Source organism: Cyanistes caeruleus, chromosome Z, assembly GCF_971803275.1.
Source record: "Cyanistes caeruleus chromosome Z, bCyaCae1.hap1.1, whole genome shotgun sequence".
Taxonomy (NCBI): Eukaryota; Metazoa; Chordata; class Aves; order Passeriformes; family Paridae; genus Cyanistes; species Cyanistes caeruleus.
The window spans coordinates 33,406,338-33,420,080 of record NC_141732.1 but is presented as its reverse complement, the minus strand read 5'-3'; the positions used below and the strand labels follow the sequence as shown (position 1 = coordinate 33,420,080).

The window sequence follows — 13,743 nt, the reverse complement described above, 5'->3', positions numbered from 1 at the left end:
TGAACACCGAGTTCCAGTTCCCACTGCTGTTTCAGGCAGGCTTAGGACAGAGGCCAATGCAAATGCCTAGGGGCTGAGAGTTTGTCCTCTTACACCTTCTGTTCTTCTTGGCAAACCATCAGGCATGAAGAGTTCAACTTGTTGAAGATCTGCTCCCCTCTGCTTAGACAGGCAACTCTATGCCTTTTACTTCATTTTACCAGGCTTTCTTCAAGATGTAGCAGGGTAGACAGATTGTTCATGCTTGGATTGTCCACCCTTGCCCTGCAGGCCTGAATCCAAGATCTGCTTATTCTGCACACTAAAGAACTGGCAATTTCTGTCATTTAATGCAGCTTGAGATTCCCCAGCCAGGTGCTCTTTCTCTGCTTTTATCACAAACCATTTCACAGCATGAGTGGATGGTTCATTCTAGGCAGGTCTTGTCAGCATGAACACAACCTCTTTTTCCCTTTTCTAGTTTCTCAGCCCCATTCCTTTAGTGACAGCTGTTGAAACTGTAAAGAAACAGTCAGTCTGATTGTAAAGTGTGATGTTTTCTCTAACTGCTGTAGATGTTCATGTGGGTACAGCTGGACTCTACAGTCATTATGTTTCTGGTGACTTTGTTTCCTTATTGGGATAAACACTGCTGAGGAGAGTGCTTATGATATTTTCCAGGAGGTCCCAGAATTTGGGTTGCCTTCTTATTTGTCTTGAAAAGGAGTGATCCAAATTAACCAAACAGTAGGAGACTTAGGCAGCTGTGGCTGATTTCCACAAATTATGTTCCAAAGAGCATTTTGCTTTTGCTTTAGGCTAAGAACTAGAAAAATTATGACACAAGCATAGTAATTTTCATTGAGCCAAAGGATTAATCATCTGCTAGCATTCTAAATACTTGTGTTTCTAGGGTTAGTGTGAGAAAGGCTCCTTTTATACCCCCAGAGGTTCAGCTGCTCTTGCTGGTTTCCTCTATTGTTTTCTTCCACCCCGGGAGAACAGAGCATTTTTGTCTTCATGTAGCAACCTTCTAGAAGGATCCAGAGCTGTAGGTGGGCCTGTTACAAGAAGGCATGCTCCCAGTGCTGAGTGGCTTCAGTGAGGTGCAGCCTAGTGTCTCTGCTAAGGGTGTCTGTTTTGAGGCCACCTGCGTGGTGTTCTGTGAACTTTGACAAATGGCTGTGTCATTTGCAAAGCATTCAGCACTGGCACAGCTTTCTGTGAGACCCGTTAGTATAGCTGTCACCTGACCAGAGGAGTTCTCAGTTCTTCTGCCAGGTGACATTGAATGGATCCTCAGGACCAGGATGAAGAGGGCCAGTAGAGTCAGAGACGATTGAGCTTGGATCAATCACTGTTCTAATATAATAGAATCACAGAATAAATAATATCTTTTGGGATTCAGATTTGCTGGCTCCTGCTCAAAATTTGTTAAGAGGCAAGGTCTGCAAGATCAGTGGTTTACTTCTTCCTCTTGGGAATATCTTTTCATAATTGTGCTGACAGGTCTAAGGGTTGGATTTGCCAAATTTAAAGAAACCCTGGCAGGATTGCTGTCTAAAGATAGAACATAAAGAGGAATCTTCAGGTCCACAGAAAAGTAAAGACGCAAATGATGAGCATTCAAAAAACCAGGTGCATTCCTATTCACTGCAAAGGGCATAGTAATTCCAAGGCAGTTGATAGCTATTGGTAAATTCCAAACTACCTCCTCCTCAGGAATCTGACAAAGACCCATCCTATGCCATTCAGGTTAAAATCTGGGACATCCCAAATCAGTTGCTAAAAAGAAACATTACCACTCCGAAGAAAGAACTTCTTGCGCATACTCGAAGAGTCGGTCTGATTGAATGGCATCCCACAGCTGATAACATCCTCTTCAGCTCTGGCTATGACTACAAGGTGGGTCTGTGCTCCTAGGACACCCTGTTTGGCTGGGTGTTTTAAAATTTGTTTTAATAAGCTGTAAGGTGGTACTAAAGAGTTTGGAAGCTTTCTTCAGGGGAAAATTCCATGGTGACTGAAAGGCAAAAGGATATTGCTACAAGTTCAAAAGGAGTCTTATTTTTCAGTCTTCTGATGAACTTCAGTCTACTCTGCACTTCTCATTTACTGAATTGGATACAGCATGCAGTGCCATCCACTTTTCTTCGTGCTAATGCATATATCTCCACTGATGTTGTCTATTTTAATATATAAAATGTGGTTGCAAAGGAAATTAAAATACTGTACGTTCTTAGCTGACACTGATACATTGCTCTTAGTATCAGGAATTATTTTAAGCGCTGGAGAGCAATCACTTACGATGGTAAAACCTGTACATGTAGAGAAAAGACAAAGAAGTGAATAGAGTATACAAAGTCCCTGGTGTGTGAGGCAGCAAAGAGCTGATTTTTTTTTATTATTTTTGCTCCAGATAATGATCTGGAACCTTGAAGTCAAGGATGCTATTCTTCGAAAGCCAGTGAAGATTCTTGATGCTCACAGAGATGTGGTCCTCTCCATGTCATTCAACAGAGATGGCAGTCTCCTTGCCACTGCTTGCAGGGACAAAAAGATACGTGTGATAGACCCTCGTGCTGGAACAGTCCTACAGGTAGGTTGGGTTCAGAGGTTTATGGTTCATCTGATCTCACCTCTTGGAGTGTTTCTTCTCCTGGGTAGCTTCATTGCCATAAAAGGTGATGCATCTGTGCCCTGCATTGCCCAAGGCACTATATTGTGCTGTTCCCTTCTACTTTCCACACAATGCTTGCTGTCATTGTTGAAAATAGGGATTTTGTATCTTGATACCATGTTTTTTGCTCTTTGAAACCTTATTTGGATTATATTGTTTTCATAGGTGCAGCCCTCTGAGGGACATCATGGGAGGGAAGGTAGAGATCAGGTGGACAGATGGATGCAAGTGTACATTTGTCCAAATAATCAAGGTTGTTCTTGTTGCCTGGATTTTGTTGGCTAGGTGAAGCTGTCTGCATTTTGTAGCCATTTGGACAGGTTTGTGTACACAGGTAGTCCTGCCTGCAACTACCAGAAACTACTGTACTGCAAATATGTGAATCAATAGTTAGGGAGGTGAGATTGGCTCAGCTGGTCAGAGCAGGGTGATGATAACACCAGGACTGTGGGTTTAATCCCTGTATGGGCCATTTGCTTAAGAGCTGGACTTGATGGTCTTTGTGTATCCCTTTCGACTCGGAATATTCTATGATCGATGGTTGAGCTTTTGGGAGTGATTCTGAAGAGTTTAGGCCATTTTTTTCAGATGCCTGTGAAATCCTGCTCACTGTAGTTCATCTGGGCTGAACTTTCAGAACTTTCTGGGCTGAACAGATTTTCCAGATGTAGGTGAATGTGAGTTGTCATGCAACATGAAATGTAGCTATGCAACAGATGTCTTACTCATGCAATGTCCTTTCTCTTCTACAGGAAGGAAGCTACAAGTCTCACAGAGCCAATAAAGTCTTATTCCTTGGGAACATGAAAAAGCTGTTTTCTACTGGAACGTCTTGGTGGAATAATAGGCAAATTGCATTATGGAATCAAGTGAGTTGGACCAAAAATCTTAACCATACCAGCTTCAGTTTTCTCTCTTTTGCTGTCACTTTAACTTTCCACCTGCCACATACACAAGAATTGATGTATAACAGCAATTCAGAAGTGATCTGTCAGATTCCTGAAGGGTGATAATTCTTACTGCTGTGAGGTCTAACTGAGTTTCTGGAGAAGTTTTCAACATAAAAGCCTAAGAGAACAATGTGAATGCTGTGCCCGTGTTCTGGTTTTGGCTGGGATAGAATTAATTTTCTTCTTAGTAGCTGGCACACGGCTGTGTTTTGGATTTTGTATTGAAAGCACACTGACCTTTGGGGTGCTGCTAAGTAGTGCTTACCCCAAGTCAAAGACTTTTCAATGTCTCATGCTCTGCCAGTGTGCAGGGGCACGAGAAACTGGGAGGGAGGATATCCAGGACAGCTGAGCTGAACTGGCCAAAGAGATATTCTACCCCATAGAATGTCATGCTCAACTTGGGGGAGTTGGCCAGGAGCCGTGGAGTGCTACTCAGGGACTGGTTGGGCTTTGGTCAGTGTGTGGTGAGTGTGTGTTGTCCATCACTTACTTTTCTTGAGTTTTATTCTTCTCCCTCCCTTTTCTTTTCATTATAATTGTTATTGTTCTATATTTTGTTTGGGTTTTTTTTTTTTTCCCCAGTTACTGAGTTGTTCTTTTCTCAACCATGGATTTACCTTTTTCTGATTCTCTTCCCCATCCCACTAAGGGGAAGTGAGCAAATGGCTGTGTGGTATTTAGTAGCTGACTGAGGTTAAACCACAACAGCCCACTACAGGAAGAGATTGTTCAAAGGACCTCTGTATAGTTACTGTACCTCTGACTTAACATGACTCTTACTGGTCTCACTGGCAAACGGGTCCTGGTGCTGGAAAGAGAAATGAGCTCTAGACACAGTCTATTCAGATGAAGCCCTCAGTGAAGAAAAGTGTGCTGGGTGCTTTTGATTTCTGATTCCTGAGGGTAGAGTACTGAGGTAGTGCTTATCTGATCCTTTCCAAGACATGGTCCATCCTGTCAGGATGGCTGATAGCCTTATTAAACCCTGCTCTCATCTACCCTTTCATATGCAGTGAGATGCTTTTACTTGGTCAGCATCTAAATGTGTCCCTCATTGCATCAACCACCATGCAGCACAATCTTTTGTCTCTTTGTAGTGCTGTCACACTTCGTTACCAGACAAAGCTGGTAGACTAGGCCTATGATTTGATATGTTTTGGCTGTGTTTGGACATGGCTTTGCACATGTGAGAGGCAAAGCTCTATGCTGCTGTCTGAAGGCTTTCCACAGTGCTTAGCAGTGCTGTGACACTTCATGGGTGCCATTTCAGGGTTTTACATGCTTGGTTTAAGAACACAGTGGGAAGATCTGTGAGGCAAGGTATGTAAAGCCTCCTTAGGAACAGGGATTGGCACAGGATCTGCCTGGCAGGCCTCTTCCTCAGGTCCACACCCATCTTTGCATCTAAATGGAAGCTCTGGCTTACTGCAGCCTGCAGCTGGTCAGTTCTGCAGGAGAAAATGTGCGTTAACCCTGTGCTAAATACATGTTTATGTGAGAATCACCACATGAACATAGGACACCAGAATGTGCCCTGTTGGTCCTCCTAGAATCACTCCCTTCAGCAGTGCAAGGATAGCTTTGTACAAGACATGCTAGCTTTGCATATAGAGTGGTGTGCTGTGTCCTCCTACATGGCTTACCTGCAGAAGGCCAGCAGGAGGTTCTGTCCTTGCAGAAGGCACCTCCACACAGTGCAATGCTGAGGCTGCTTGGCTGATACAGACTGCTTTTGTGGGTGGTGCATTATTGTGAAAGTATTACCTTGACTAGAGATTTTGAGAAAACATGAGTAAAATTCAGTGTGAATTTTACACCAGCAATGCAGGTGTACCCTGAAGGCTGCTTCATTTCCTGGGGTCTGGCCCACGTAGAGGCAGGCAATGTTTCTTATCATATCTACCCTGAAATGCCATCAGATGCCTGAGGAGTGGTGGGAACTGATGTTGTCCCTTCAGTCAAGGCCTGGGACAGAGCACCCATTTCTCACCCAGAGAGCTTTGCAGAGGCCTGTGCATAGTCCCCTGCTCAGGGCTGTGGATCATTACAGAGCTGTGCTCCCATGCCACTGCCAGGTGGGGTTCAGGTGAGGTGCCCTGGACTTGAGGTGACTGACAGGTGATTGTAGCTGACTCTTCTTGCTGTGTCCTGCCCAGGATGACCTTTCTGTGCCTTTACTGGAGGAGGATCTGGATGGCTCCTCAGGACTACTGTTTCCCATCTATGACCCTGACACACACATGCTTTATGTGGTGGGAAAGGTAAGTGCTTTCCACATCAGCAAGTGCAGGCCTGTTTGATTCTGATGTCAGCCTGTGTTGTGACAGACTGAGGTCAAAGATGCTCCTGAAGCATGTTAACCTAAGGATATGAGCAGATGGGGTGGGGCCAGAGGGTGCTTCATCATCAGGCTACGTTTACGATGTTTACAGATGTGCCATGTTTATTGTGGAGAGGTACATAGCTGGGTCCTAACCTTCCTGTATAGGAATTTAAGGGTAAACATTTGGTTCATTGTTTATCCTACATCTTTCTGGCTTCTTGGGGCCAGAAATTCTTCTCAGACTATCATGCTGAACAGCAGAGTCCGGCTGATGCTGATTTTCTTTGCCTTTAGGGTGATGGAAACATACGGTACTATGAGATAAGCCCTGAGAAACCATATCTGACCTACCTGATGGAATATCGTTCTCACGTACCACAGAAAGGAATTGGTGAGTGGCATGACATTACATAAGTGTAACGTTACAAGAGGATTGTGACTTTATTTTAAAGGTTGCCAGAGTAGGACTATTCAAAATACATTTAGAAAAGAGAATGGGTCAGGTTCCTCCACCCAGGTTTACAGGCCCTTACAGTCATCTTGGCCCAGCCCACCTAAATATGACAGTGTCAGAGCCTGGAAAGGGCCCTTCTGACCAGCAGAGCATGGGCTGGGAAGTTTTACCCGTCACTGCTCCATCTCCTCTCACATACCTGGTCACGGTGGAAAGGAGGATAGTCTGGATTTAAAGGTGGAGAATGCTCCTTGCCATTTGTCAATCTGCTTCAAGATTTTTGTTGTTGAACTCTATTTCCATCATTCCCACTCTGTGACTTCTCTGGTAACAGATGCTTCACTGCTTAATGGTTTCAGTCTTTATTGCTTGTCTACCTTCTTTTTTACTGACATTTCCTATTTAGAAAAATATAATAGGTCACCTCTCCTCCTTTGGAGACCCTTGCTTATTAACCTGTCTATGTATTACCCACTGTTTAACTAATTCAAGTCACAGAATTTAGCTTTCAGCCCTCAGACCTTATTGTTAACCCTTTATTGAACCTTCTCTAATTTACTTTATGAGTCATATTCCTCTACATGTTTCTAGGATCATTAACACCCCTCCACACTACCTGTGGACTGTCCTGCTCTTAGAGGACATTGGTACAGGTATTTGGCAGCACTGAATTTTTTGCCTGAAGGTTGCCTTAAAAAAATTAAAAGGAATATATTATTTAAAATTTAACTGTACGGATCTCCTCATTATCCAGTTTTTATAATCCTTCCAGTACAACATCCTTATTTCTCATTGTCATAATCTCTTGAAAAATAATTTCATGGAAAGGAAGTGTAGAAGTGTTTCTAAAATGCCTAAGCGAATCATGTCTGCTTCCCTATCCTGCTTTGTTCAGCTGATCAAGCATACTGCTAAGGTTATTGTACAAAACTTCCTTTTCCATGTTACTGAAACAAAATACTGTGTGGAGGAGTGGAGTTTAGATTCACTTTTAGAAGAATGCATAATGTAAGGAGCAACAGTTCTTCATGTAGAATCTGCTGCTTCATGAAGTCACTGGGTATTAGTAGAAAACTAAGCTTGGGTGGCATGAAGCAAGGCCTACTACCATAGGGAATCTCTCTTTTTAAGAGAATTGACATGGATATAACTTTGGACTGTACAAGCTAATGGGAGAGAAACCCACTGAGGTTATCAGTTTATGCCTAAAGTTTACCCCTAACTTAGAGATCTGTGTGGCTTAGTCAGTCCCTAAAATACAAATGGGCAGAACAGATGTTCACTCCCTTCTCATTCTCATTTCTGTTTTGGGACAGTGCTGGGGGAGGATACTTGCCTGGTAGGTATTTCAGCCATATATAGCTATTCTGGTGCTGTTTAGGTGTCTTGAAATCCCTTCCTAGTGATCCTGCTACTCACATCCTGTGGCATCACCTGCCAGTTCTGTTCTGTTCTTGTCACTCTATTTGGAGCCATTAGAATGAATAAGGAACAGGAGGCTTAGCATGAAAACCACACACCCTGTATGTAACAACATCATCTGACAGAAAAAACAAATAATTGTTTAGTCTTGTCATTTGTGCCATTGAGCCAGTTTTGGATATGGACCTCAAACCATGCTGATGTGGTGCTGATGCTATGACTCCTTTCATTGTTTGATGACCCTTTTCACATGGCTGATGACATTACTTTCCTGAGGAGATTTATACTCCATTCATTTCATGCTCTTCCCCCAGGAGTGATGCCAAAGAGAGGTCTTGATGTGGCAGCTTGTGAAATTTTCCGTTTCTACAAACTGATTCCAACTAAAAACCTGATTGAGCCCATCTCCATGATTGTGCCTCGACGGGTAAGTCAGCCTTAGGTCATGTTCATATCTGAGGCAAATATCAGTGGAAAAATAAGAGCACTGCCTCCACTCTGTGACTCTTGAGGGCAGGAGAATAGGTAGAACAAGAGATTTTCTCTCTCCTGGCATGAGGGACATAGCTGGCCAGTTTCTGGGGCAGCCATGCCAACAAACCCTATCTGGGTAACTCAAGAGTTATTCAGGAGTTATGTCTCTATTTAATGTCTAACTTTCCAAGACATGCTGCCAGGCCTGCTAGCTGTCTGTAAACTTCTCCAATAGAATCTGTTTGACATAATGACAAAAGAGGGAGAGGGGTTGGAGCTGATGTTGGGTGACATAAAAATCTCTGTGGAAGGAGGAAGAATCACCCTGGTAAAACATGAATTATGAATTCATGCGTCTCCACTCCTTGGGTAGAATTATGTTACAGATAATTGCTCTGCAGCATGTAAGGTACAACCCTTTGCACTGAGGGTGATGTAGGTGTAAGTTTCCGAGCTGGTATCATTATAGAAATTGTATACAATTATCAGTTATACAGTTTGGCTATCTGTAGCTAGCCAAAGTAGCTCTCGTGTGACTGAGAGCATAGGTACATGGTACGTGGTACATGGGAAATGTCAGTACTGTGCTCTCTACTTCCAGAAAGTAGAATGTGAAAAGAAGGTATGAGTTCCTTGAATTCAGAGACACAGGGAACTTCCAACCAGGCGTGTTCCTCCAGCTTTATCTCCCTGGCTAGCTTCTGTCAGCTCATGATCAACTGATGCTTTGTGACTTGTCCGTCTTTTGTATCCATGTATTCATCCTTAGGAACATGATTTTATGGGAGTTGAGCTGGCCTATGTTAACCTCCCCTAGTCTGAAGACCTTACTGGCATGAATTAAATTAGGCCTTCAGATGCAATTCTTCCGAGTTGAGGTGAGGAGCAGAGAGGTGCAGAGCAGGTGAAAACACTTCATTGCTGTGCCAGTGAGTGCTCATGACACTCTCTGTGCTGAAGGGGAATAAATTAATTTCTCCACCACAATCCAGTATGACCTCTTTAAGCCAAAATCTCACTGACATAGTTACTCTGGACTTCTGTTTGTTTCCAGTCGGAATCATACCAGGCAGATATCTACCCCTTGACTGCAGCAGCCCAGCCGGCACTGACAGCACAAGAATGGCTCAACGGGACTAACAAAGGTCAGCACATGGAGAGCTCCCCAGCCCTTCAGCTCCCCAGGGCTTGGGTAAGATGCTGCCAGCTCTCTGGCCTCTTACCTGCCAGAGAAAGAGGAAAGATGGAAAAGGAGACACATAGTAAAAATGGCTAGAAGCTAAAATAACTTGGCGGTTACTTACTTACCACTTACAGGTGGTTAATAACTTCCTGTTGTAAAGTTTGGAAGCTGCTCGGGTCAGGTGTCTCCATGCTTATCTCTGATTGCTCACAGCTTGATTTCTGGGTGTGGTTTGTGAGTGCTCACTTGTCTCCTCCCTCCCTAGGGCCTCTCTTGGTATCCTTAAGACCGGGCTCTAAAGCTGTGAACTCCCCACCACAGTTTCTTGAGCTAGAGCCACCCACAAAAGCTACTTACATGAACCAGGAAGAAGAGGAAAGTATGTCGGTGGAGGACCAGCAAAATCGAAGAGAGGCTCAAGATGACATAAGTCAGATGGATGTGGAGGAGAAACTACCAAAAAATGAGCAAATGTGCTTATCCAATGGATTTGACATATTTGAGTGTCCACCACCAAAAACTGAAAATGAGGTATGGGTGTCTGGGGTGAAGTGTGGCCAGAGGGGAAGCCCAAAGGCAGATGACAAAAGGATACCATTCACATGGTGGCAGTTCAGGGAGGGTTTATTTTGCAGGCCTATTGTCAGTGCAAACTCTTTCTTCTTCATGGTGCCAAAAGCTTTCCCATGTGGAAAGCAGAAATATGGCCCAACAACAACCCAGCTGAGGGGATCTGGAAAGGATGGGGCAGTCAGCATTTTAACTTTCTAGGCATTCTTATGGGATAGACCTGCCTGGTGGCAGGCTGGGGACAAGGAGGTCCTTGTGACTTCCAGGTTCTTGAGAAGAGGGGTTTATGCAGGATAACCCTTTGATGAGCCAAAGGCTTGCAGTCAGCAAGCCTGGTGAGACAGCAGGGATTTCTGTGAAAGGGGTGGGTGTACCCCTGGTGCTTCCGTGTAGCCTTAACTGCCTGACTCTGTTGTGGACCCTGACATGAGAAAGAGTCTGCCTCTGCAGCTCGTTGCTGAGGGACAACTTGTTGGTGCAGTGCTGATGAGGCTGGCTGCAGCATGCACCTGGGAAAGGCTCTAAAAAAGGTCCTGGCAGCTCCATGATCTGTCTTTAGTCATGGAAAACATACTATACTTTCTGTATAGTAATCAAAGCTGGCACAGTGGTACATTTCTGTGGTGATTTGTCAGCCTCCCACTGCTGGCAGCTCAGGGACATTTTCAGCTACATGTAGTGTTTGCTTTTAGAAACCCTGGAATAATTTTCTTCCCAGTACAGGGGACCTCTTTCATCTCTGCAAAAATTTAGCATGTGCACCTTGATAGGGCAGGCATTTCCACATCTGAATTTCCCTGTGGTGTGAAAAAGGATATTTTTCCATATGGTTCTGAGCTGGCACCCCAAGGTTACAGAGGCAGTGCTTGCAGAGTTGGGTGCTTTACTGCATGCATGTAGTGACAGACTACACTAGTCCCAACTGCAAGAGGAAAAAGGACTTTTCCAAAGTCAGAGAAGGATATATGGCAGAACCAGGAATTTAGACTCCAAATACATTGTTGGTGGCTCCTCACACAGGGTACCAATTGACACACGATTAACACCAAGAATGATTTCAAGTATTAGCACTTTATTATTCCCCAGTACAACCTTTTACAGCCTGTTTCTCACATGCACAACACCTGCATGCCCTTTTACACTTCTGTGATAGTTCAATACAAATCAGCATTCTGTGCTCCTTTTCCTGTAATGATGTTCACCTGTCTTACACAGCTGCACTCCACTAGGGATGAGGCTCAGCCCCAGCCCCATTCCCTGTGTTCTCCTACACAAACACTTTATGTGAAACACATGCAGTCACAGCCCAATCTAGTGGACAACAGGAGCACTGCTGATACTGTCAGTCAGTGGAAGGCCTCCTCCTTAGATGTCTCTCAGAAGTGATGTGACAGCTCTGGTGGGATTGTCATGTTAAGCCTATGTTTTCTCAGTGAAAGTAAATAAAATGTGTTTTCTTACAGCTTTTACAGATGTATTACCGGCAACAGGAAGAAATCCGTCGACTACGTGAGTTATTAATCCAGAAAGATGTCCAAATGAAACAGATGGAGCTGGAGCTCAGAAATGTCTTAATGAACACAGACAATTAATGAGGTTGCTGGCCTGCAGCTCTTTGTGCCCCTAGACACAGGGGGAGACTCCAGTTCCTGCAGATAACTCCTCCTAGGTTTTTTACTGGGGGTAAAATTGGTATTTCAGGCAGCATGGACTTCCCTGGCTTGTGGTGGTCACATTTCCCTAATCATCACCAGACAGTTTTTGATGGATTTCTGCGCTTTTTCAGGTTCCCCTTGCTTGTCTGCTCACCAATGTCAGAAGCTTGTGTGTTAATGCTAGTGAGAGACTTTGGAAAATCTTGCTCTTCTGGCCCTGGAGAAGCTACATGTTAAGCTCTAGGAATGACCTGTTTTGCTCTGCCCCTCCACATGACAGGAGAATGGGAGACTGAAGGCAGCTACCAGCTTCTTTTCTTACCTTAGGACCCAGCAGTGTAGCTCCTGTGGCTGCTGTCCCCTTGCCCAGGGACTCCACTCTGCTGAGCTTCAGAGGCACCTCTAGCTCCAAAGTGATCCTTATGCACCTCTCTCACCTGACAGCTTGGCCCTGCCCCCAGGTGGTTCGGGAAAGCTGTGGCTGCCCTGACCTGGTGCTGGGGATAGTCCCGCTCTTGAGTGGGAGGCTGCACTGGGGGTGCGAAGGGCCAGCACTTCTGTGATAGGAAAAGGAGAGTTGGTGTTGGAGGTCCTACTTTAAAAAGGTGATGGTGTGGGCTAGCTCTCACCAGAGAAGCTGAAGTGTCTCTGTGTCCTGTGAGTCAGTGGCCTTCTTTCCCTGCTTCTGCCAAAGACCAGCTGCAGTCAGCTGAGGGTCATCAGAGATATGAGGGCAACATTTAAAGCTGCGCAGTGTTAACAATGGGGAAATTTGCCAAGAGGGTTTAAGAGGATTAGTGGGGAGTTGGACCCCCCAGCCCACTGCAGACATTTCAGCAATGGTGCTAGAAGTGTGTCAACCACAGTAAGCTCACAGGACAGTGGCCATTCATAAATAGCTCTCCAGGGTTGCTGGAATATCACTTGTCCTTAATGCCTGCAACTGCTGCTTCCTTAGCTCACAGGTGCCAGCACCTTTGACCCATTCCTACAACCATCTACAGCTGCAGGTTTCCTCTGTGTTGTCCAGCCTCCTGCATCCTCCCAGACTGCTCAGCCTTCCTCAACCCTGTGGCCACACTGATCTGTGCCCTTCAGCACCAGCTCTCTGATTTGATACTGGATGTTATAGTGATGTCTTAAACCCAGGCAGAGCAAGCAAACACTGTTTAGCCTGTAACTGTGCACCTCCGTTGTGGCACATAGAAATCACGGAATCAACTAGGTCCAGGGATATGTCTAGGACAAATCCTTGTAACCAGATGTGTTTTATTGGCCTTTCTTTTTGCTTATGTTTTTTCATACAAAATAAATTATTTAAATTATTTCTAAAGCAAAGTAATTTTTCCAGGGGATTTTTACATCCTCTTGAGGACTGGTTCTTTGTTATTCTATGACTGACTAGCATAAAGAATGATTGGCCACTATGATTCTTATCCTAGAGTTGATTTCTGCATTTATGGAAAAGAAGGTGCTTTCATTTTGGCTTTGGTGAGACTATTTAATGAAAACTTCTTTTTTAGACAGTATGCCTGTAAAAGCGAGGACTGTGAAATGTATTTAAATTTGGAGCTTAGCTGCAACCGCTAATCTTTCACGTGGAAAAAACCTTGAGAAAATGGAGTTACGTTTTCATGATCTGTGCCTAAATAGTCTTGAGTGATCATTCTAACAGTTTCTAAAACTCCAAAAAGCTTTGTAAAAAACTGTTGAACATGGGGATAAAAACCAAATCTGTGCAATGAAAAACAAATATAACTGAATAATAAATATATTTAGAGTTTTACTTTTTGATACATGCAAGATTGTTGTTTTATTATTGTGTTGTTCAACTGACTGAAGCTGAATCGAGGTCAGAAAGGAGCGTCACCTACTGTCTCTGTCGCTTGCGTCAGGCTGTGGCCTTACATTAGTAGGTGGGTTGTACACAGTGTTATGCAGATGGCCCTGTCTTTTTACATCTTTCCCAGTTGCCCTTGATGCCACGAAGAGGTGGCTGTTCCACACTGTTCTGAGGTACTGTGTGTGTTGCCTTGAGTAAACTCAGTCC

General features: G+C 44.3%; 1 protein-coding gene across 3 annotated transcripts in view; it reads left to right on the top strand.

Moving 5' to 3' along the window:
• CORO2A (coronin 2A) overlaps window positions 1-13,496 on the top strand; it is a 62,264-nt gene extending 48,768 nt beyond the window's left edge. For all 3 annotated transcript variants that reach the window (XM_086868387.1, XM_086868388.1, XM_086868386.1), the window contains exons 4-12: window positions 1,735-1,884; window positions 2,399-2,578; window positions 3,412-3,528; window positions 5,769-5,873; window positions 6,230-6,326; window positions 8,126-8,238; window positions 9,340-9,430; window positions 9,734-9,999; window positions 11,502-13,496. In XM_086868387.1, the coding sequence (XP_086724513.1) occupies window positions 1,735-1,884; window positions 2,399-2,578; window positions 3,412-3,528; window positions 5,769-5,873; window positions 6,230-6,326; window positions 8,126-8,238; window positions 9,340-9,430; window positions 9,734-9,999; window positions 11,502-11,630 (1,248 nt within the window). In that variant the 3' untranslated portion in view covers window positions 11,631-13,496. The remainder of the gene's footprint in view (window positions 1-1,734; window positions 1,885-2,398; window positions 2,579-3,411; window positions 3,529-5,768; window positions 5,874-6,229; window positions 6,327-8,125; window positions 8,239-9,339; window positions 9,431-9,733; window positions 10,000-11,501) is intronic.
• The last annotated feature ends 247 nt before the right edge of the window (window positions 13,497-13,743 follow it).